At 55.5% G+C, this 19,189-nt stretch overlaps 2 protein-coding genes across 7 annotated transcripts in view; both read left to right on the forward strand.

Annotated features, from left to right (window-relative positions):
* Positions 1 to 11: 11 nt before the first annotated feature.
* On the forward strand, positions 12 to 11,544 carry FES (FES proto-oncogene, tyrosine kinase). Of its 2 annotated transcripts, XM_022564018.3 has the most exons (19): positions 12 to 1,134; positions 1,517 to 1,738; positions 1,930 to 2,103; positions 3,513 to 3,609; positions 3,740 to 3,923; positions 5,877 to 6,014; positions 6,087 to 6,206; positions 6,342 to 6,464; positions 6,598 to 6,784; positions 6,907 to 6,990; positions 7,508 to 7,717; positions 8,050 to 8,172; positions 8,526 to 8,579; positions 9,388 to 9,506; positions 9,785 to 9,879; positions 9,993 to 10,116; positions 10,355 to 10,512; positions 10,628 to 10,750; positions 11,180 to 11,544. In XM_022564018.3, exons 2-19 carry the CDS (start codon positions 1,526 to 1,528, stop codon positions 11,320 to 11,322), a joined length of 2,469 nt encoding a protein of 822 aa, XP_022419726.1. In that variant the 5' UTR covers positions 12 to 1,134; positions 1,517 to 1,525; the 3' UTR covers positions 11,323 to 11,544. The 2 variants fall into 2 exon arrangements, with proteins under 2 accessions (XP_022419726.1, XP_089762921.1); XM_089906795.1 differs by lacking the exon at positions 12 to 1,134 and having other exon boundaries at positions 1,165 to 1,738.
* MAN2A2 (mannosidase alpha class 2A member 2) overlaps positions 11,328 to 19,189 on the forward strand; it is a 29,427-nt gene continuing 21,565 nt past the window's right edge. Inside the window, exons 1-3 of one of the 5 annotated variants that reach the window (XM_089906771.1) lie at positions 11,340 to 11,435; positions 11,759 to 11,794; positions 12,506 to 19,186. The gene's annotated coding sequence lies outside the window, so the exon portion shown is untranslated. Of the gene's footprint in view, positions 11,436 to 11,758; positions 11,795 to 12,505; positions 19,187 to 19,189 lie in introns of all 5 variants that reach the window. The other 4 variants (XM_089906772.1, XR_016392004.1, XM_089906773.1 and 1 more) reach the window with 4 other exon arrangements.

The raw sequence follows: 19,189 nt of genomic DNA on the forward strand, positions 1-19,189 counted from the left end.
GGCGAGTTACATGCCCACATGATGTCCTGCCTACCTGTAAGTGCCCAAAGTCCACCTCCCGAGGCGTTCAGAGCCTTCTTTAGGTGGGGTGTGGAAGGGACAGCAGCTGGAGACAAGCCCCAAGCCCCAGGGGTGGGACTAGCTGAGCACCTCCACCCCCACAGGCCTGGACTCCAGCAGGGTGGAGAGTGATGGCCTGTGTCCAGTTGCTCAGGGTCTCCCTTGGCTGAAGTAGCCCGGCCGCCAGCTGTAGGGCTGAGGCCTTCGGTGGGGCCTAACTGGACCAAGATGGTTTTTGCTGGGGAGATCCTGAGTCCCACACTGGGAACACCATACCTCTCCACTCCCCAGCCCAGGCCCCTCGCCTGCCACAGGTCTCCCTTGGGACAGGAAGCCCCTGCCTGGGGGTGGAGGAGCGGTGCCAGTTCCACCAGGATCTGTGCCTGAGAAGCAGGCCTCTCCTCGGGATATTTACTTGGAAATTTTATTCAAATGGAGGCTGGCGCCTGAGCTCTCCTTGGGGAATCCAGTGGGGTGGGGAAGGCCTGGACTAGGCTTCCCCCTTCCTCTTCTGGGGCCGCCCTGGCCTGCTGCTCGGACTGCCCGCCCGCCCCCAGGCTCTGGACCCCCAGACTCCCCGGCCCGACGCGATCCTGCAGCCCAGCCCAGTGGCAGGCGCCCACCACCGCCCCCTTGGGCCGTTCCCCGTGTTCCCGGGCGCTGTCCGGGCCCTGGGGAGTGCCGGGCGCAGGCTGCTCTCTTCTGGGCCATTCTTTCCCAGCCCCCTCCTCCCTTCCGTTTCCGTGGCCGTGTGGCCGGCTGAGGCAGCGGCCTGCACTGGGCAGAGGGGCGGGCAGGCGTCGGGGGCTCCCGCCCGCCCCTTCCCCTCAGCCGGCCCGCCCCGGGGCCGGGGCCAACTGAAACCGCAGGAGGAGGAAACGCGGAATCAGGAACTGGCCCCGGGTGGTGCGGGCCTGAGTCTGAGTCGGTCCTCGGCGGCCCCAGGATCAGCTGCCCACGCGGGTAACTCCTGCCCCGAGGCCCAGGAGGCAGCGGCGGCGGGCACGGGGAGCGGGGTCAGCAGGCAGTGGGCAGAGGCCCGGCAGGCGATCATAGAGCGGGACACGGGACCAGGTAGGGCAGGGGCCGCGGAAGGGCAGGGTCCGGGGCGGCGGCTGCCTGGGGCGCCGGCAGGGGCAGTCTTGTGCGCACCTTGCCCCTGCAGCGGGTGCTGGGTGGAAGGGCCCAGGGAGGGAGGCTCCGGGAGGTTTCTGTTCCAGGGCTGGGAAGGAGACCCCTGGCACCAGGCCTCGACCTGGGACACAGGAAGCAATGAGGGCTTTCCCAGGCCAGGCCGTGTTCTGTACCCATGGCTGCATTTCAGCGGGACAGCCCCCCACCTCCTGCCTGTCTGCGGCTCCTCCTGGCCCAGCAGCCCCTAGCTTCCCTGTCCTGCCTGCCCGTCTCCAGCTTCTGCCTTGCCCCCAGTGGTGGCCTCTCCTCTCTTGGTCCCCAGGACCGCACTATGGGCTTCTCTTCGGAGCTGTGCAGTCCCCAGGGCCACGGGGCAGTGCAGCAGATGCAGGAGGCCGAGCTTCGGCTGCTGGAGGGCATGAGGAAGTGGATGGCCCAGCGGGTCAAGAGTGACAGAGAATATGCTGGGCTGCTGCACCACATGTCACTGCAGGACAGCGGGGGCCAGAGCCGGGGCATCAGCCCCCAGAGCCCCATCAGTCAGGTGGGATTCTACAGGGCCCTAGGCCTCCTCACCACCCTTCCCGCCCTCGACCAACGAAGTCCTGGGGGTGCCGGGTAGATCTGCCTGCCCCTTTCTTTTCCGGAGCCCACTGGGGAGGGTTGGTGATTGGGCAGGCCCAGGCGTGGGAGCCACTGTCCCCCACTCCCTGCCTTGCCCACCCCATGCTGTAGTCCTGGGCAGAGATCACCAGCCAGACGGAGGGCCTGAGCCGGTTGCTGAGGCAGCACGCAGAAGATCTGAACTCAGGGCCGCTGAGCAAGCTGAGCCTGTTGATCCGGGAGCGGCAGCACATGCGCAAGACTTACAACGAGCAGTGGCAGCAGCTCCAGCAGGAGCTCACCAAGGTAGGTGGGTGGGTGGCACCCGGGCTTCACCTGGTCATTTCTGCCTACATTTTGAGCTGAAAAGGGCTGGTTTTGCAAGGAACCCCTGGACTCACTGAAGAAGTGTAAGTATCTGACCACAGGCCCACCCCCCAGCACCTGCTCCAGCCCAGCTTCCTCCCCTTCCTCCCCTCCCTCCCCTCCCCGCCATAGCTTGGGCCGGGCTGCAGCAGGGCCTCTCCACGCCTTTTCTGTCACCCTACTGTGTACCTGAGCAGAGTGCTGGGAATACAAGGATGAGTGATCCAGCCATTGCTTGGGAGGAGCGCAGGACCTGTGACCCACCTCCTGCACTGCACCAGCTGGCCCTCGGGTCCGAGAGACAGTGAGAGGAATGAGGGCTGCTCTGCCCGCCCTTGGCCCAGGCTGGCTCCTCCCAGGGACCCAGAGACTCCACAAGGCAGCAGTGTGGCCCCCTGACTCGGAGGTTAAGGACTGGGGCTGTGAAGTGGGTCTGCCTTCATTTGAATCCTGCGCAGCTCCTCTGACTAGAGGTTGTTTGATTGGAGCTATTTACGCGGAGGCTTTAGCCTTCTTATTCAATGTGCTGGGCAGCCGCCTGCACCACACCCCTTCTACCAGCGCAAACCCAGCCTTGCTGCAGACCCACAGCGGCCCCTGGTGGCCAGCCTTCACGCACTCCTCTCTTCCCAGACGATCGATCATATAATTCAGGGGTCAGCCTGCTTTTGCAGGCAGTTTTACTGGAACACAGACTTGCCCATATGTTTTCATATTATCTGTGGCTACTAAAGAGCTACAGTGGCAGAGCCCAGCAAGTTCAACAGAGACTGCATGGCCTACAAGCCTAAAATGTTTACCACCTGGACCTTAAGAAAAGGGCTGATCTAGTCTGTGCATTTAGCTCTGTTACAGATGGGGAAGCTGAGGTTCTGAGGAGAGGAGTGGAGTTTGCCCTAAGTACCCCAGTGCAGAAGCAGGCAACTGGGATGAGAACTCCGGTCTTGACCACCAGCAACATAATTGTGGGACCCAGTGCAAAATGAAAACGCGGGGCCCCTTGTCAAAAAATTATTACGAATTTCAAGATGGCATCGACAGAGTGTTAAACCAAGCACACACGCCTGCCGCTGGACCTTAGTTGCCACCAGATACCACTCTAGGCCAAGGAAGGACAGTTGTCGCCTGCCCAGTCTGGCTCTCTGCTGCCCCCGGGGGCCTGTCCTTAGCCCGGCTCCTCTAACCTTAACCTCAGCAGCAATGGCTAAGTCCCAGAGGTCTCCAGGCCCTTCCTGAAGGATGAATTTGGATGTGCTGCCCGCCTGGACTGCAGAACCTGTCCAGGGCTTCACCTCGGGCAGGAATCCTCTGGGGACCTGCTGTCCCACACTGGTCTCTCCTCTCTCCAGACCCACAGCCAGGACATTGAGAAGCTGAAGAGCCAGTACCGAGCCCTGGCACGGGACAGTGCCCAGGCCCGACGCAAGTACCAGGAGGCCAGCAAAGGTCCGGGGCTTCCCTTGCTGCCAGGATGGGAATCCCAAGCCAGCCCAGAACTGTCCACAGGTACCCGGGGAGGGGGTTGCTACCCAGGCCTCTGTGCTGTCACCCACGCCTCTTTCCCCCAACCTGGCAGACAAAGACCGTGACAAAGCCAAGGACAAGTACGTGCGCAGCTTGTGGAAGCTCTTCGCTCACCACAACCGCTATGTGCTGGGCGTGCGGGCCGCGCAGCTACACCACCAGCACCACCACCGGCTCATGCTGCCTGGCCTGCTCCAGTCCCTGCAGGACCTGCACCAGGAGATGGCGTGCATCTTGTAAGCCCACCCCACCCCCCGACCCCCATCACAGCCCTGAAGCCCAGAGGCAGGGTCCAGAAAACGCAGTCCTGTAAAAGTGACAGGCGTGTAGTCACGTGAGAACACGCCCTGGGCCAGTCAGTTTACATCCAAATTACATTATTCTGGGCCCCTTATTTCAGGGTTTTATTATGTTTATTGAACACCATTCTAGGCTCTGCTGTGTGATACAGCAGAGAACGTAGACAAAAATATCTGTCCTCTAGGGTCATTTGTTTGTGGAGAAAGAAAAGGAAATCAATAAGTAAAATAGAAAGCATGTTAGAGATGATAGGTGCTATGGAGAAAAATAAAACAAGAAAAGAGGATAGGGAGGCAGGGGGACAGGGAAGGAGATTACTGTTTTATTTATTTATTTATAAGGAATATGTTCTTTTTTTTACCATTTTTATTTATTTATTTGTTTGGTTGCACCAGGTCTTAGTTGCGGCAGGCGGGTTCCTTAGTTGTGATAGGCAGGCTCCTTAGTTGCAGCTCGCCAGTTCCTTAGTTGTGGCACACAAACTCTTAGTTGCAGCGTGCATGCGAGATCTAGTTCCCTGACCAGGGATTGGACCCAAGTCCCCTGCATTGGGAGCGCGGAGTCTTAACCACTGTGCCACCAGGGAAGTCCCAGGTTTGCTGTTTTAAATGGAGTGGTCTGGGAAAGCCTCAGAAGTGCAGAAATGAGCCAGGGGGATTTTGAAGAAGGGCCATTCCAGAAAGAGGAATCGCAGGCACACGGGCCACAAGGTGGGAGAGCGCCAGAAATCAAGGAATAGCAAGGAAGCCAGTGTAGCCTTTGCAGAGTGAGGGAAGGGCAGAGTCAGACACGGGGCTGGAGGAGTCCAGGGATGATAGAGGGTCCCTCAGGCCGTTGTGAGGACTTTGGTTCTGGGTGGACCAGAAGAGCGGCATGATCTGAGCCGTCTGAATGAGGTCAGTTAGACTGCTGTGTTGAGAACAGACTTCAGGGGGCAAGACAGGACCAGGGAGACCAGGCAGGAGGCTACTGCAGTGACCCAGACCACAGACCATGCCACTGGACCTGGGCAGTAGCAATGGAGGGGAGAAGTGGTCAGGTCTTGGACGTACTTTGAAGGTGGAGCCGGTGGGAATTCCTCATGGACTGGAAGTGGGGTGTGGATAGAGCAGCTAAGGATGACTACAGGGATTTGGCCTGGAGCCCCTGGGTGGTGGAGGCTACATGGAGAATGAGGTGAGAGAAGCAGGTTCAGGAGATAAGAATAGGAGTTCATTTTTCGTTTTAAAAATATTTATTTATTTACTTTTGGCTGTGTTGGGTCTTAAGTTGCGGCACGCAGGATCTTTCGTCGTGGTGTGCAGGCGTCTCTCTAGTTGTAGCGTGCGGGCTCCAGAGCATGTGGGCTCTATAGTTGCGGCACATGGGATCTTAGTTCCCCAACCAGGGATCGAACCCGTGTCCCCTGAATTGGAAGGTGGATTCTTAACCACTGCGCCACCAGGGAAGTCCCAGCAGTTCATTTTTCAACTGGTGGGGTTTGGGTGTCTGAGAGATGTCCAACAGGACATTTAGAGTAGGTGGATAGTTACATGAGACTGGAGCTCGGGGAGGTATAAATGCGGGGTCAGCAGCACATCGATGGCTTACGTGTGTATCAGAGCCCTGGAGCCCCAGCTGTGGGGCTATGCCCAGGGCAGGCACATTTGTAGCTCACATTTACCGAGCACTTCCTCAAACCACACACTCTGCACATAGGCTCTCATTGGGGCCTTATTACAAACTCCCGAGAGACAGTAAGTAACTTGCCTGTGGTCATTTGACTGGTAAATGATGGGTGGCGGGGAGCAACCCCAGGGTGGGTCCAAATCCAGTGCCACGGGCCCCAAGCTTCCTAGCCTTGTCCAGCCTGAGGCACCCCCCTGACCCGGGGTTCCATCTGGGGGCAGGAAGGAGATCCTGCAGGAATACCTGGAGATTAGCAGCCTGGTGCAGGACGAGGTGGTGGCCATTCACCAGGAGATGGCTGCAGCGGTTGCCCACATCCACCCCGAGGCCGAGTACCAAGGCTTCCTGCAACAGTATGGGTAAGCCCCTCCTTGCAGCAGCCGGGTGCCAGGGCTGCTGGCCTGTGCACTGATGGGCACTGTCCCCTGCAGGTCCACACCTGATGTCCCACCCTGTGTCACCTTTGATGAGTCGCTGCTTGAGGAGGCTGAACTGCTGGAGCCCGGGGAGCTGCAGCTGAACGAGCTGACTGTGGAAAGCGTGCAGCACACGTGTGTGGTGGCTCAGCTCGGGGTCGGGGGTGGACACCGTCCACACAGAGCTGTGGCCAGCCCGCAGGCTTGCTTGGCCCCGCAGGGATGCATCTGAGGGGATTGGCTCTAACACTGCCCTTCCTCTGGGCACAGGCTGACCTCAGTGACAGAAGAACTGGCCGTGGCCACTGAGACAGTGCTCAGCCGGCAGGAGGTGGTCACTCAGCTGCAGCACGAGCTCTGGAATGAGGAGCAGACCACCCACCCCCGGGAGCGGTGAGTGGGGCCCGCCTACAGCAGCCTCCTGGCCCTCCCTTTCCTCCGTCCGGCCTGCCTGACGCACTGCTGGCCGCCAGCTGCAGGCTGAGCCCCTCTCTCCCCCCACCCAACCACCCGCTCCTGCCCGCAGGGTGCAGCTGCTGGGCAAGAAGCAGGTGCTGCAGGAGGCACTGCAGGGGCTGCAGGTAGCGCTGTGCAGCCAGGCCAAGCTGCAGGCCCAGCAGGAGCTGCTGCAGGCCAAGCTGGAGCAGCTGGGCCCCGGTGAGCCCCTGCCCGTGCTGCTGCTGCAGGACGACCGCCACTCCACCTCGTCTTCGGTGAGCCGCCCTCCCGCAGCCTGCACCGCCAGCCCTGCCCGCCCACCGGGGGCCGCGCTCCTCATTTTCGCCCTCCCCCTCCCCAAGCCTGGCCACCCGCTGACGTCTGTCCCTGGCCTCAGGAGCAGGAGCGAGAAGGGGGAAGGACACCCACCCTGGAGATCCTTAAGAGCCACATCTCAGGAATCTTCCGCCCCAAGTTCTCGGTGAGTGGAGCCCAGCCTGGACCCGCACCTCTGCCCTTCTCTAAGGGGTGGCCAGGCCAGCGGTCTCAGGGATGTCCCCCTAAGCCCCTCCTACCACGGTGCTTTGGGTTTAGTCGCAGGGTTGCCCTAGAGAGGAGGCTCTTCCCAGGCCACTTTTACTGGGGAGCCCCTCTCTTCCCTGGGATTCCGTGCCACCCCCGTACCCTCTTCCTCTTCACCACCCACGTGTGTGGAAGGGACCTGCAGCCTCGTCACCCCACGGCTCTCTCTGCTCCAGGAGTGGTTGGGGGCTGTGGCCTGGAGCAAAAGACAAAAGCTTTGTTTGGGATCACCCAGCCTGGGTGAGTTTATTGCTGGCTCCAAGGGTTGCAGATGGCTCTTTGTGGCACTCGCGGGCTTTGTGAGGACGAGGAGTGTATGAGAGAGAGCCGGACACCCCCCAACTGGCCGGCCTAGTGGCCTCCGCTGACGGGCTGGCTGAGTGACCCCTCCTTGCTCCTCCCCTGTCCCTGTCTAGCTCCCCCCACCGCTGCAGCTCGTTCCAGAGGTGCAGAAGTCCCTGCATGAGCAGCTGTGGTACCACGGAGCCATCCCGCGGGCAGAGGTGGCTGAGCTGCTGACACACTCTGGGGACTTCGTGGTCCGGGAGAGCCAGGGCAAGCAGGAGTACGTGCTGTCTGTGCTGTGGGACGGCCAGCCCCGACACTTCATCATCCAGTATGCTGATGTGAGTGGGGCCTGAACCCCAGCCTTTCCCTTCTCTTCCCCTCCCTCCCCTCCTTTCCCCTTCACCAGGGAGCATAGAAAGGAACTGCTATGTCTTAGATGTCTCCCTGGCAGAGCTGAAAGGGGCCCCAGAGACCACCCAGTCCCTGCAACCAAACAGAGGTGTGCGTCCTCCCATAGGACAGGGGAGCAGACTTGTCGTGCAGCATCAGGTCTCTGCCTCTCATTCCAGGCAGGCCCTTTCTCCCTGCCGTTCTTTCTTCCTCCCCTTTCCCAGGGCTCAGGCCCCCTCAGCAATGGAGGCTGTTGACCCCAGTTCCCCCTACCCCGCAGAACCTGTACCGACTGGAAGGAGATGGCTTTCCCAGCATCCCCTTGCTCGTAGACCACCTGTTGCGCTCCCAGCAGCCCCTCACCAAGAAGAGCGGTATCATCCTGAACAGGGCTGTGCCCAAGGTGAGTCTGTGGCAGGATTGGGGCCCACACAGAATCAGAGCAGGAAGGGCTTTCCGGGTCCTATACACTCCCCAGGGGGCCGGCCTCCCTCTAGGTTTGGAATGTCAAGGTCAATCCCATTCCCTGGGCCACACACCCCTGGCTGGTGCTCACCCATTTAGTGCCCCTGCCTGGTCCCTGAGTCATCTAAGTGTGATCTTGTGTCCAACCCCCATTTTGCAGACCAACGAACCAAGGTGCCAAGAAATGAAAGACACAGCGTTGGGAGGGGGTATTCAGTCCTTGATAGGGCTCAGCACTCCCTCCCTTCACTGACTTCTGACCCCCCCACCCCCCACTCCTCCCTTCCCCAGGACAAGTGGGCACTAAGCCACGAGGACCTGGTGTTGGGTGAGCAGATTGGGCGGGTGAGTTGAGTGTGCTCTGCCAGGCTCCTGGCCGCCTGCTTTTCCCTCCCCCAGTATCACTTCCTTCCATCCCAAAGGCCGAGTCATACCAGGGCCCCACCTGCAGAGGGCTCTCAGCCTCCCCGCCTCAGTCTGAGTTCCAACTTGGACCCCTGACTCCCTGCCCAGCCACTGCCATACGCTGTCCTGCAGGAAACTGGGGGGGAAAGCACCTGCCCTGGAAGCTCCCCAGAGACGGCTCTGCCACCAGCACCCACCTCACGCCACTCACACGCACACACTTCCCGCCCCACTCCTGCCTCCTCAGGGAAGAGAGACACGCTCTGTCCACGTGAGCGATAAAATACCTGCTTAGGGGGCTTCCCTGGCGGTCCGGTGGTTAAGACTGCGCTTCCAATGCGACGGTGAGGTGGGGCGCAGTTTCGATCCCTGGTCAGGGAACTAGGATCCCACATGCTGCGTGGTGTGGCCTAAAAATAAAAATTAAAAAAAAGAAAGAAAGAAAAATAAAATAAAATACCTACTCAGGAAAGAAGTCACTTTCCTAAAAACCATAATGCTTTACCAACACAAGCAAAAGTGATTGTTGGACTTCCGTGTCACTTCTCAGTGAACGTGGTAAGTCAGAGGTGACTCTCCCTGCCTGTCCCACGTGTACGCTTCATCCCCCGACCAGAGAGCCGGGATGAGCAGGTCTGAGCACGGGGGCACTGAGGCAAGGGCCGGTGGGGACAAGGTGGGCTGTGCCCCGAGTGCAGGAGAGGACCACGGTCCAGGCAAGACAGATAGGAGCCCCAGACCGTTTCAGGGGAACTTTGGCGAAGTATTCAGCGGACGCCTGAGAGCGGACAACACCCTGGTGGCCGTGAAATCTTGCCGCGAGACGCTCCCACCCGACCTCAAGGCCAAGTTTCTGCAGGAAGCGAGGTGGGTGATGAAATACCCACCCCTGGAGGTTCCACATAGGAAGGGCTTCTCTGCGCACGGCAGGGTGCTTGACTTCGTTTCATCCTCACAGCCCCGCCCCCCCGTAGTGTGGAGGGGTCGAGGCTCTGGGACCCACCCAAAGTCACACTTCCAGGTCTGCTGCCCTGCTCTCACCCTGCCTCAGGCTCCCTGGGCTCCCGGGGCCAACGAGGTGAATGTGTAAGGCCCCCCACCCGGTGGAGGTGGGAGCCTGAGCAGCCCTGCGCCCCCGCCCCCAGGATTCTGAAGCAGTACAGCCACCCCAACATCGTGCGTCTCATCGGCGTCTGCACCCAGAAGCAGCCCATCTACATCGTCATGGAGCTTGTGCAGGGTGAGCAGAGCGAGCTGACCTCCAGGGCTGGGGTGTGCCGCTGGTCTAGGTCTCCCCGCCGCCTCCGACCCCCAGAAGGCTCATCGAGCTCTGTCCCCACCGCCCACTCCCAGGGGGCGACTTCCTGACCTTCCTCCGGACAGAGGGAGCCCGCCTGAGGGTGAAGACTCTGCTGCAGATGGTAGGGGACGCGGCTGCGGGCATGGAGTATCTGGAGAGCAAGTGCTGCATCCACCGGTGAGGGGGTGGGCGCGGCAGGCAGTCCCGGCACCCGCCCCCGCACCAGATGCAGGCGCTGCTGCCCCTCACCAGCAGGCACCAGCTCCGGGGGTGGAGTTTGCCTCTCTGACGGACCAGGCATCCCAGGAGCAGGGGCAGCTTCGGCTCGTGGCTGTGCCTAGGGAGCCTGGGCCGGGCAGGTGGCAGGTGCTGCGTGGATATTGGCTAAATGAGCCCCTGTCCTGCTTTCGCCCAGGGACCTGGCCGCTCGGAACTGCCTAGTGACAGAGAAGAATGTCCTGAAGATCAGTGACTTTGGGATGTCCCGGGAGGAAGCCGACGGGATCTACGCAGCCTCGGGGGGTCTCAGACAAGTTCCCGTGAAGTGGACCGCACCAGAGGCCCTGAACTACGGTACCTGGGCCTGATCCGCTCTGGCTGCAGGGCCCAAGGCTGGGCATGGGTCCCACCACCTGCCCTTCTCTGGCCAATGGGTGTGGCCCACTCACGCCGCCTCACCTCCTCGTAGGCCGCTACTCCTCTGAGAGCGACGTGTGGAGCTTTGGCATCTTGCTCTGGGAGACTTTCAGCCTGGGGGCCTCCCCCTACCCCAACCTCAGCAATCAGCAGACTCGGGAGTTTGTGGAAAAGGGTAAGGGAACCCTGCGGTGTGACAGTGGCCTCAGAGCCAAGCCCTCTTCCCAGCGCTCCAGCTGGACTCCTCCAGGCCTCCTAACGCCCTATCCTTCCCACTGAGGCAGAGTAAGAATAATCCTAGAGCTACCATCCAGTGAAACCCTGTTGTGTGCCAGGCCATCCGTTTATTTCATTTACTCTTCATAACATGTGAGGTCGGGATTAATAGGTCCCTTTTACAGAAGGAAACACTGAGGTTTGCAGGGATCACACAACTAGCACATGGTGGCTTGAGATTAGAATCTCTGTGTTTTTGGTGAAGAGAAGGGGCTCCTTAAGAACACTGTACCTTAAGCAGCTCCCATTGCTCATGGCATGTCCCAGGGGCTGCTAGGGCCCCTCAGACCCCCTCCTCATGCCTGGTGTGCTATGCCTGTCCTCACAGGGGGCCGCCTGCCTTGCCCCGAACTGTGCCCCGATGCTGTGTTCAGACTCATGGAGCAGTGCTGGGCCTCCGAGCCTGGGCAGCGACCCAGCTTCAGCACCATCTACCAGGAGCTGCAGAGCATCCGAAAGCGGCATCGGTGAGACTGGGGCCCCGCTTCTCAAGCCAGTGGCCTCTGTAGGCAAGATTATACCTCCTCACCAGCTCCAGGTCACGCCGCTGGACAGCTCTTCATCATCCTGGACTCCAGCCAACGGTATCTATGCTGCCAGCAGGGATGCAGCTCCATGTCTGCTGTGCATCCCTGTTCCTGCCAGGGATTCCTCTTCCAGGCAGAAATAATAAAAACCATTTGTGCCCATCAAGTGCTCTTGGCATGCGCGCTCCTCTGGAGGGCAGGTCTTAGAAGGAATAGAGGCCCTGTACTGTGGCCGTGGGGAAGGAGGAGGACGGACAGGGTTCACAGGGCAGAACTGACATGGTTTGGTAGCTGTTGGGTGTGCGACTTGGGGAAGAGGAAGAGAGATCAGGATGATATACAGGCTTCTTGACCAGATGGTGGTGTTATTTCTGAATTAGGATCCGAGGCAGAGGAGCAGAGCTGCAGGAAGTATGGTGAGTTTAGAGATGTTGCGTTTCAGGGGCCTGTGGGGATGTAAGTGTGACATAGAAGTCTGGAGGCTCAGATGGAAGTAAAGGCTGGCAACTGAGGTTTGAAAGTCATTAGCTTATAAATGTCAGAGACACTATGTCTGTGTACCACAGTCACATGTGAAACAGGAAGAGGAGAGTGTCAGGGGAAGTTAGAGTTCCACTCCAAGGAGACTGGAGTAGCTGAAGAGAAAGAAAACTATTCCCATCTCTCAAGACAAGTTTACTGAGCAATGGGTAGCAGAGCTGGGAGCCCTCACCTCCTCCCTTAAATTCCCCTGAAATCTACAAAGTTATCTGAAACTTTTCTAGCAGCAACGGTGAAGGTCAAGAAGACGAGGGAATTCCCTGGTGGTCCAGTGGTTAAGACTCCGCGCTTCCACTGCAGGGAGTGCGGGTTCGATCCCTGGTCAGGGAGCTAAGGTCCTGTATGCCTCATGGTGCAGCCAAAAAAAAAAGAAGAAGACAAAGAAGTATGAATAGACTGAGAAACAGAAACCTGGAAAGATTTATAGCACCAAAGCAAAGCAGTAAGAACTTTGAGATAAAATGGCCATGAAATAGTTGATATCTATTTTCAAAGAGATAAAAGACAATACTTGTTTCAATAAGAGGAAATCAAGTTAGAGTGTGACTAAGTAAAAATACTAACAATTCAAATTTTATCTCCATTAGAAGTGGTAAAAAGCGGAACTGAAGAACTTCTGCTTCTGGGTAGGATATGGTCCCCGCAAGTCCCCACGCCCATTGCAACAACTAGGAGGAAACGTAAGATGAAAATAATAATTTTTAAAGACAATGGCGAGGAGTGTTAAGAAAGAAAGACCACATGACTTAAAATTTCAAGGAGGAGAAAGCCCCTTCAAGGTGAACTGATGGGCAATTGTTTTCTTCCCTGAGACATTTGCTGAGATGGGACATCTCTGATGATCAGAATTGTACCAAACAGAAAGACTCTACTGGGGAAAAAAAGAAATGGAGTTTCTGGTGCTTACAGGGACAGTGCTATGGATTGGTATCTGGAGGAACCCAAAATGCAATGCCAGTTTTCCCCCATGGAACATTTGCTGAGTTCTGGAGCAGTATGGGCAACTAGGAAGGGGCTGGGCTGGAAAGAAAGGTGTTTAGAGGGAGGGGGCCTGAAACAAACAATTGGTCTCCCCCTCAAGATATTGGCCAGACTTTGTTTCTTTTTTTAAAAATATTTATTTATTTGTTTATTTTGGCTGCATTGGGTCTTAGTCGCAGCACGCGGGCTCTCATTGTGGAGTGCAGGCTTCTTTCTAGTTGTGGCATGTAGGTCCTAGAGCGTTCAGGCTTGAACGCTGCCCCACGGCATGTGGGATCTTAGTTCCCCCACCAGGGATCAAACCCACGTCCCCTGCATTGGAAGGCAGATTCTTAACCACTGGACCACCAGGGAAGTCCCATTGGCCAGATTTTGAACCTGTGTGGGTTGGGAGGCTAAAGAGCTAACCTCAAAATCTCTTTAAAGCAGCACTTGAAGGGCTGGAAGAGGACGGGGCGATCCAGGGGAGGACGGAGTTTTATCAGAACTGTAACTCTGCCCCAACTCAGCTCAATGCTTGATTACATCAAGGTAACTGGCTCCTCTGGGAACCCTCAGTGAGAAGTTGGGGAAGAGAATAACATCATATTTTACCTTTCTTTTATACCCAATATGCAACATACACTCAAATATTATAAAACATGCAAAAAGGGAGAAAAATGGGGCCAATACACAAGAGAAAAAATAAACTGTAGAAGCAGACCCACAAATGGTAACTATGCTTGGGACTTCCCTGGTGGTCCAGTGGGTAAGGCTCCACGCTCCCAATGCAGGGGGTCTGGGTTCAACCCTAGTTAGGGAACTAGATCCCACATGCATGTCGCAACTAAAAGTTCGCATGCTGCAACTAAAGATCCCACATGCCGCAACTAAGACCCGGCACAGCCAAAATAAGTAAAATAAATAAATACTTTAAAATAATAAATTAAATTAAAATAACTATGCTTAATATGTTAAATGGAGAAAAATGTGGACAAAATAGGTGCAAATATAGAGAATTTCAACAGGGTTGGAATCTATTTTAAAAGAATCAAAGGAGCAGGTAGAACTGAAAAATGCCATCTCTGAAATTACAAACTCTAAAAGTTCATGGAGCTAAAGGATAAAGTCACAATCATAGAGACTAAATACACAGTCTCAGGATTAGTTCCCTAACCAGAAGACGGAACTAGTGAACTTGAAGATAGATTGAGTCTAAACTAAAATAGAGAGAGAGAAAAAAAGAAATGGAAAGAGCAGAGCCTAAGAAACATGTGTGACTCCAAAATATGAGTCATTGAAGTTCCAGGAGGAAAAAGGGATGTTTGGACCAGAATAAACTGGAGATGTCCCAAATGCCTATATAGGAATAAGAAAGAACAAGCCATAAGTACATGTACCAACCCTGATGAATCTCAAAGACAGGTTGACAAAGAAATGCTATGTGAAAGAGTGCATACGTATGATTCCATTTCATGAAGTTCAAGAACAAGCAAAACTAAGCTACAGAAAAATGAAAATAGTGGTTATGTCTGAGGGGTTCCAACAGGAAGCAGTATGAGCATGTAGGGGAACAGCTCCGCTGTGGTGTCCTTACAACCTTGCATGTCTCTACATTGGCCATGTAGGCAAGGCTTGAGTAGGGTGACTTGAGTCTTGACAGAATACACCATTATTCCTGGAGCAAGGGGACATAGCAGCTTAGAGAGGAGACTCCCTGTATTATGGGAGACAATTTTTCATCCATCTTCCTAGTTTCAGTTGAGTGCAGGGCTTTCCATCGGGCCCCCTCCTGTCGTAGAGTAAGGCCAGGTGCCATACAACTGCTTGGCCGTAGTTTAGAGTTGGCTCCTTAGCCACAGAGGGAGCTACCACCATGCCTCCTGTCACCTGTCCCTCCAGTTCAGTGTCATCCTGCGGCACTAGGGAGGGATGTGAGAAGCTGACGATATGCTGGTCTTGCTTTTGCTGTCAGTGTGAGTAATGAGCTGTCTGGATCCTTGCAACTTGTTTCCTTACCAGCTGAGTCTGTGGAAGTGTGACAGGCCCACTCAGTGGCTGCTGTAGTAGATGCTTGTGGCCCTGTTAGCCACCATGCTGCACTTAGGGACTGCTTGACCACTTGACCGCTTTGGCACTTAATGTGGGGCTGATAAGGTCACAACCCTTTTTTTGGAGAAGAGACAGGGATCTTAATGTGGGCTGTCAAGTCAAGTATGGGCTAGAACTCTGGTGGACTTAGTGTCCACTAAGTGTCCACTTACTGCTGAGTTGTTTGGTGACATCAGAGACAAGTGGTCTCTGACGATTGTTCCTGGTCCCCAATGAGCTCCATTGGTGTTTAGCGTTGGAAATCAAAGAGGGTCTTACAGAGTTAAAGAAAGCATATGCTGGTTATTGCTCATCCTCCTACTGTGGCTACAGATAGAACACTATCTGGTGAGTAAGGGCAGTCTGCCACTCAGAAATGGGCTGAGATCCACTCTTACAATGAGTAAGAAAGGAGGGAAATTAGAGACAGACTTGGGCAAAAGTCCAATGAAACCATAGAAGCATGGCTTATCCGACTAGCAAAGGCGAGTGCTATGCAAATTCTGATGTAAGATGACAAGGAATGGAAGTCATTTGGGTGTTAACAACTGACCCCGTGCTCCAAGCCACTTTGGCCACAACCCTTCTGGTCAGTGAAGTGGATACGGAGGAGGAAAATATACGGACAAATCAGGGCTTGTTGCAGTGGGTCTTTACAGCTATAATGAAACCATGACCTGTCCAAGATAAATTCCTGTCCTCTGATAGGCACCCTTGGACAATAATGGGAGAGTCTATCACTTCCTTTTAGTCCCCTGTGACCTCAGTCTGGATTCATATGGAGATCATGCATGCCCAGATGATGAAACAGTCACCCAAAGTCAGACTGAACATTTGCTTGACACCAGCAGCCTATGGCTGAAACCAAATCTTCTCTTGCTCTTCGGGGATGTCTCTGGGAGACTCTTCAGCTACTGCGCAATCATTTCCCCAGAATGGAAACCTTGGCAAAGGTCAAGGTAATGCACTACAGGCCAAGGTAGGGGAAGAAACCAGCCATAAGGTCGTGTGGGCTTGGCTACTACGCCAGGGGTCCCAAAAGAGGAAAGTGATAGTCTTTCCATGAAGAAAAATTGTCTCTTGTTATTGGGCTCTGGGAAGGCCATGGGGCTTAAGAGATTTGGGCTTTAACTGGGTTATTTTTGGCATTTCCTGGGGACCAAAAAGAGGAGCACCAAGAGAGCCCCAAACTCCTGTAGAAGCATGGGGTTTGTTCTGTTTACTCTTTGACCCAACACTTTCAGCGCTACCCCTGAACCCCTTCAGAGACAAACTGGACAAACTAGGTTAGAGGCCAAGGTCCCTCCATCCCCAGGGGAGACCAGAGGCCCTATGCAGTGTGCTGGGAACTAACAGCAACCATGGTTGCCAAACCTCAGCCCTCCTGAACATGGTGGCATAGGCCACTGGGATACTGGGATGTGCCCAGAGACATGGCTGAAAACTCACTCTTACTAGATTTGGAAATAGCTCTCAAATTGGACAACAGACTGAGGTAGTTTGGGGGTGGGACCTTTTAATTTTTTTTTTTTTTTTTTTTTGGCCACACCGTGTGGCATGCGGGATCTTAGTTCCCCGACCAGGGATTAAACCCATGCCCCATGCAGTGGAAGTGCAGAGTCCTAACCACTGGACTGCCAGGGAAGTCCCCAGGTGAGACTTTTTAAGCTAATACACACCCAAGTGGTTGTAAATAACATTGTTGAATGTATTGTGGGAATAGATGTTTGAAGTATGTTTAAGACTTCTTTTGATTGTAAGGGATGTTCCCAACGGAGAAGTGTCATGATTAGGATGGTGGTAATTAGGACAGGGACAACTGGTCACCTCTCCTGACCTAGCCAAGTGGTTACCAAGAAGCAGAGGGCTATGGATGGGGAAGTGGGGGGGGTGCCACAGTCTTGATCAAGGAACTAGTGGATTTAGGGGTGCTCAAGGAAATGAGATCTTTTTTTAATAAAGGAAATGTAATATTTAAATTAATTAATTTATTAATTTTTGGCTGCCTTGGGTCTTCGTTGCTGCACGCGGGCTTTCTCTAGCTGCGGCGAGCAGGGCTATTCTTCATTCTGGTGCACAGGCTTCTCATTGCGGTGGCTTCTCTTGTTGCAGAGCACGGGCTCTAGGCACGCGGGCTTCAGTAGTTGTGGCACTCGGGCTCAGTAGTTGTGACTCGCAGGCTCTAGAGCGCAGGCTCAGTAGTTGTGGCGCACGGGCTTAGTTGCTCCGCAGCATGTGGGATCCTCCTGGAGCAGGGCTCAAACCCGTGTTCCCTGCATTGGCAGGTGGATTCTTACCTACTGCGCCACCAGGGAAGCCCCACAAGGCCACTTCTCATCCGTCTTCCTAGTTTCAGTTAAGTGTAGTCCTTTCCACCTTGCCCCACCCTCCTCCCCCCACTTAGAGTGTAGCTGCAGGTCATAAAGTTGTCTGACTGCAGTTGAGTTGGCTTCTCAGCCACAGACAGACCTACCATCGTGCTGCCTGTCATCTGGTCCCTCTGGTTCAGTGCTGTCCTGTGACGAGGGAAAGCCGACACCATGCTGGTCTTGCATTTGCTGTCTGTGTGAGTAATAGCCGTCTGGATCCACTGGGGCTTGTCATCCTCTTACTGGCTGGGTCTCATGGAAGTGTGGTAGGCACACCTGGCAGCTGCACAGTGATTTGTGCAAAAGGATTTGTGGCCTTGTTAGCTACCAGGCTGCACTTAGGGAATGCTTGACCTCTTGACAGAGGGGAACTTTTTGGAGTGATGAGAAAGTGATATTTTGATCTGAGTGGTGATTATACTTGTATATCCATTTATATACATGAGCAGCACATTTAAGACTTGTGCCATATACTGTAAGTTGTATCTCAGTTAAAAAAAAAAAAAAAGAACCACCAGAGAATCAATAAGAGCTCTTGAAAATAAGATTATGATTGCCAAAATGGAAAATTCAGTAGACAGGTCGGAAGATAAATTTCCCACAACACAGGACAAAACACAGAGACACAGAGGATGACGAACCCAGCCTAGGTCTACCACCTTAGTAACAGGCATGCTAGTTGGCAAATAAACCTAGAAAAATGTTTCTGATGGTGATAAAAGAAATGGGAGTTAAAACAATGAGATGGGTTTGTAAATCTGGTTAATCAACCAAAAAGTTGCTTAAGCAATTTTCAACAGTTTGTAATTGGCGGTGGAAACTGGCACAACCCTTTTGGGGAGCAACAGAATGCCAAGTATCATCAGTCATATCAGTCCTTAGCTTTGCCCCAGGTAAACTCACCGCTGAAAGTTTGTCCTAAGGTAATAGTTTAAAAAGAAGACATGTGGAATTCATGGAGATGTTCACTAGCGTGGTTTATTATGCTGCAAAATTATAAACAACCTAGATGTCCAGTAAAAGAACAAGCAAGAAAATTATAGGCCTTACAGGAGGCAAGCACGGAAAGGGGCCATGATTAACGCACGGTACCAACAGGAGGCAGCACCCCTTTGCCTGAGGAGCGTAACTGCATCTAATTAAGGATACCTACACCAGAACCGGGAGGGAGCTGGAAAATGTACTTCACCGTTCGGTTGGTGAAATGGAGGAGGAATGTTTCTACTACTGCTAATTAATGAGCTTACTCTAGGAAGACTCAGTAAAACCTCAAGTTGCGCGCCCCTCCTCGCGGACCCGCAGCTCTCCCAGGCCGGGTCCGGGCTGCGGCTGCGGCTGCGCACTGCGGACCCTCTGCCGGCGGCGGGGGCCACGGCGCAGACCGCACCGGAAGCGCCGGGCCGGCCCGCCGGAGCTGAGATAGGGACGCCAGTGGCCCGACTCGCCCGGCTCGGCGGGACGCACCGCAGGCGGAGGCGGGGCCGAGGCGAGGAGGCGGGGCTGGGGTGGCGCGGGGGCGCGGCGAGGCTGTCCCCGCCCCGCACGCCGCTCTGCCCGGCGGCCTCCAGCGTGGGGAACCGGCGCCGGCGGCCTGGCCTCTGTGGGAGCGACTGGTGGGCGGACGCCCGCCTTCGCCTGCGTCGCTGCCTCCGCGCGGGCCGCCCTACGCGGGGATGTGAGGGGCGCAGCTCGGCCGGCGGGGCCCGGAGCGGCGCGGAAGCCGGCCGCAGACGGTAACGCGCTGGGCGGGCGCGGGCAGGGCTCCGGTTGCCCCGGCCGAGGCCGGGCTTGAGCGGCAGGAGCGCGTGCGGCGCTTTGGAGTCGGAGGCGGCCCGAGCTCCCAAACGGGTC

Source organism: Delphinapterus leucas, chromosome 2 (assembly GCF_059928025.1).
Source record: "Delphinapterus leucas isolate spDelLeu-1000000601 "Yukka" chromosome 2, BTC_Dleu_Yukka2, whole genome shotgun sequence".
In the NCBI taxonomy this organism is placed as follows: domain Eukaryota; kingdom Metazoa; phylum Chordata; class Mammalia; order Artiodactyla; family Monodontidae; genus Delphinapterus; species Delphinapterus leucas.

Coding starts and splice junctions, on each gene's coding strand:
- FES (XM_089906795.1), top strand. CDS start 1,370: ATGGCTGCATTTCAGCGGGACAGCCCCCCACCTCCTGCCTGTCTGCGG. Junction 3,610..3,739: donor GTACCAGGAGGCCAGCAAAG/GTCCGGGGCTTC, acceptor CCAACCTGGCAG/ACAAAGACCGTGACAAAGCC. Junction 10,117..10,354: donor AGCAAGTGCTGCATCCACCG/GTGAGGGGGTGG, acceptor GCTTTCGCCCAG/GGACCTGGCCGCTCGGAACT.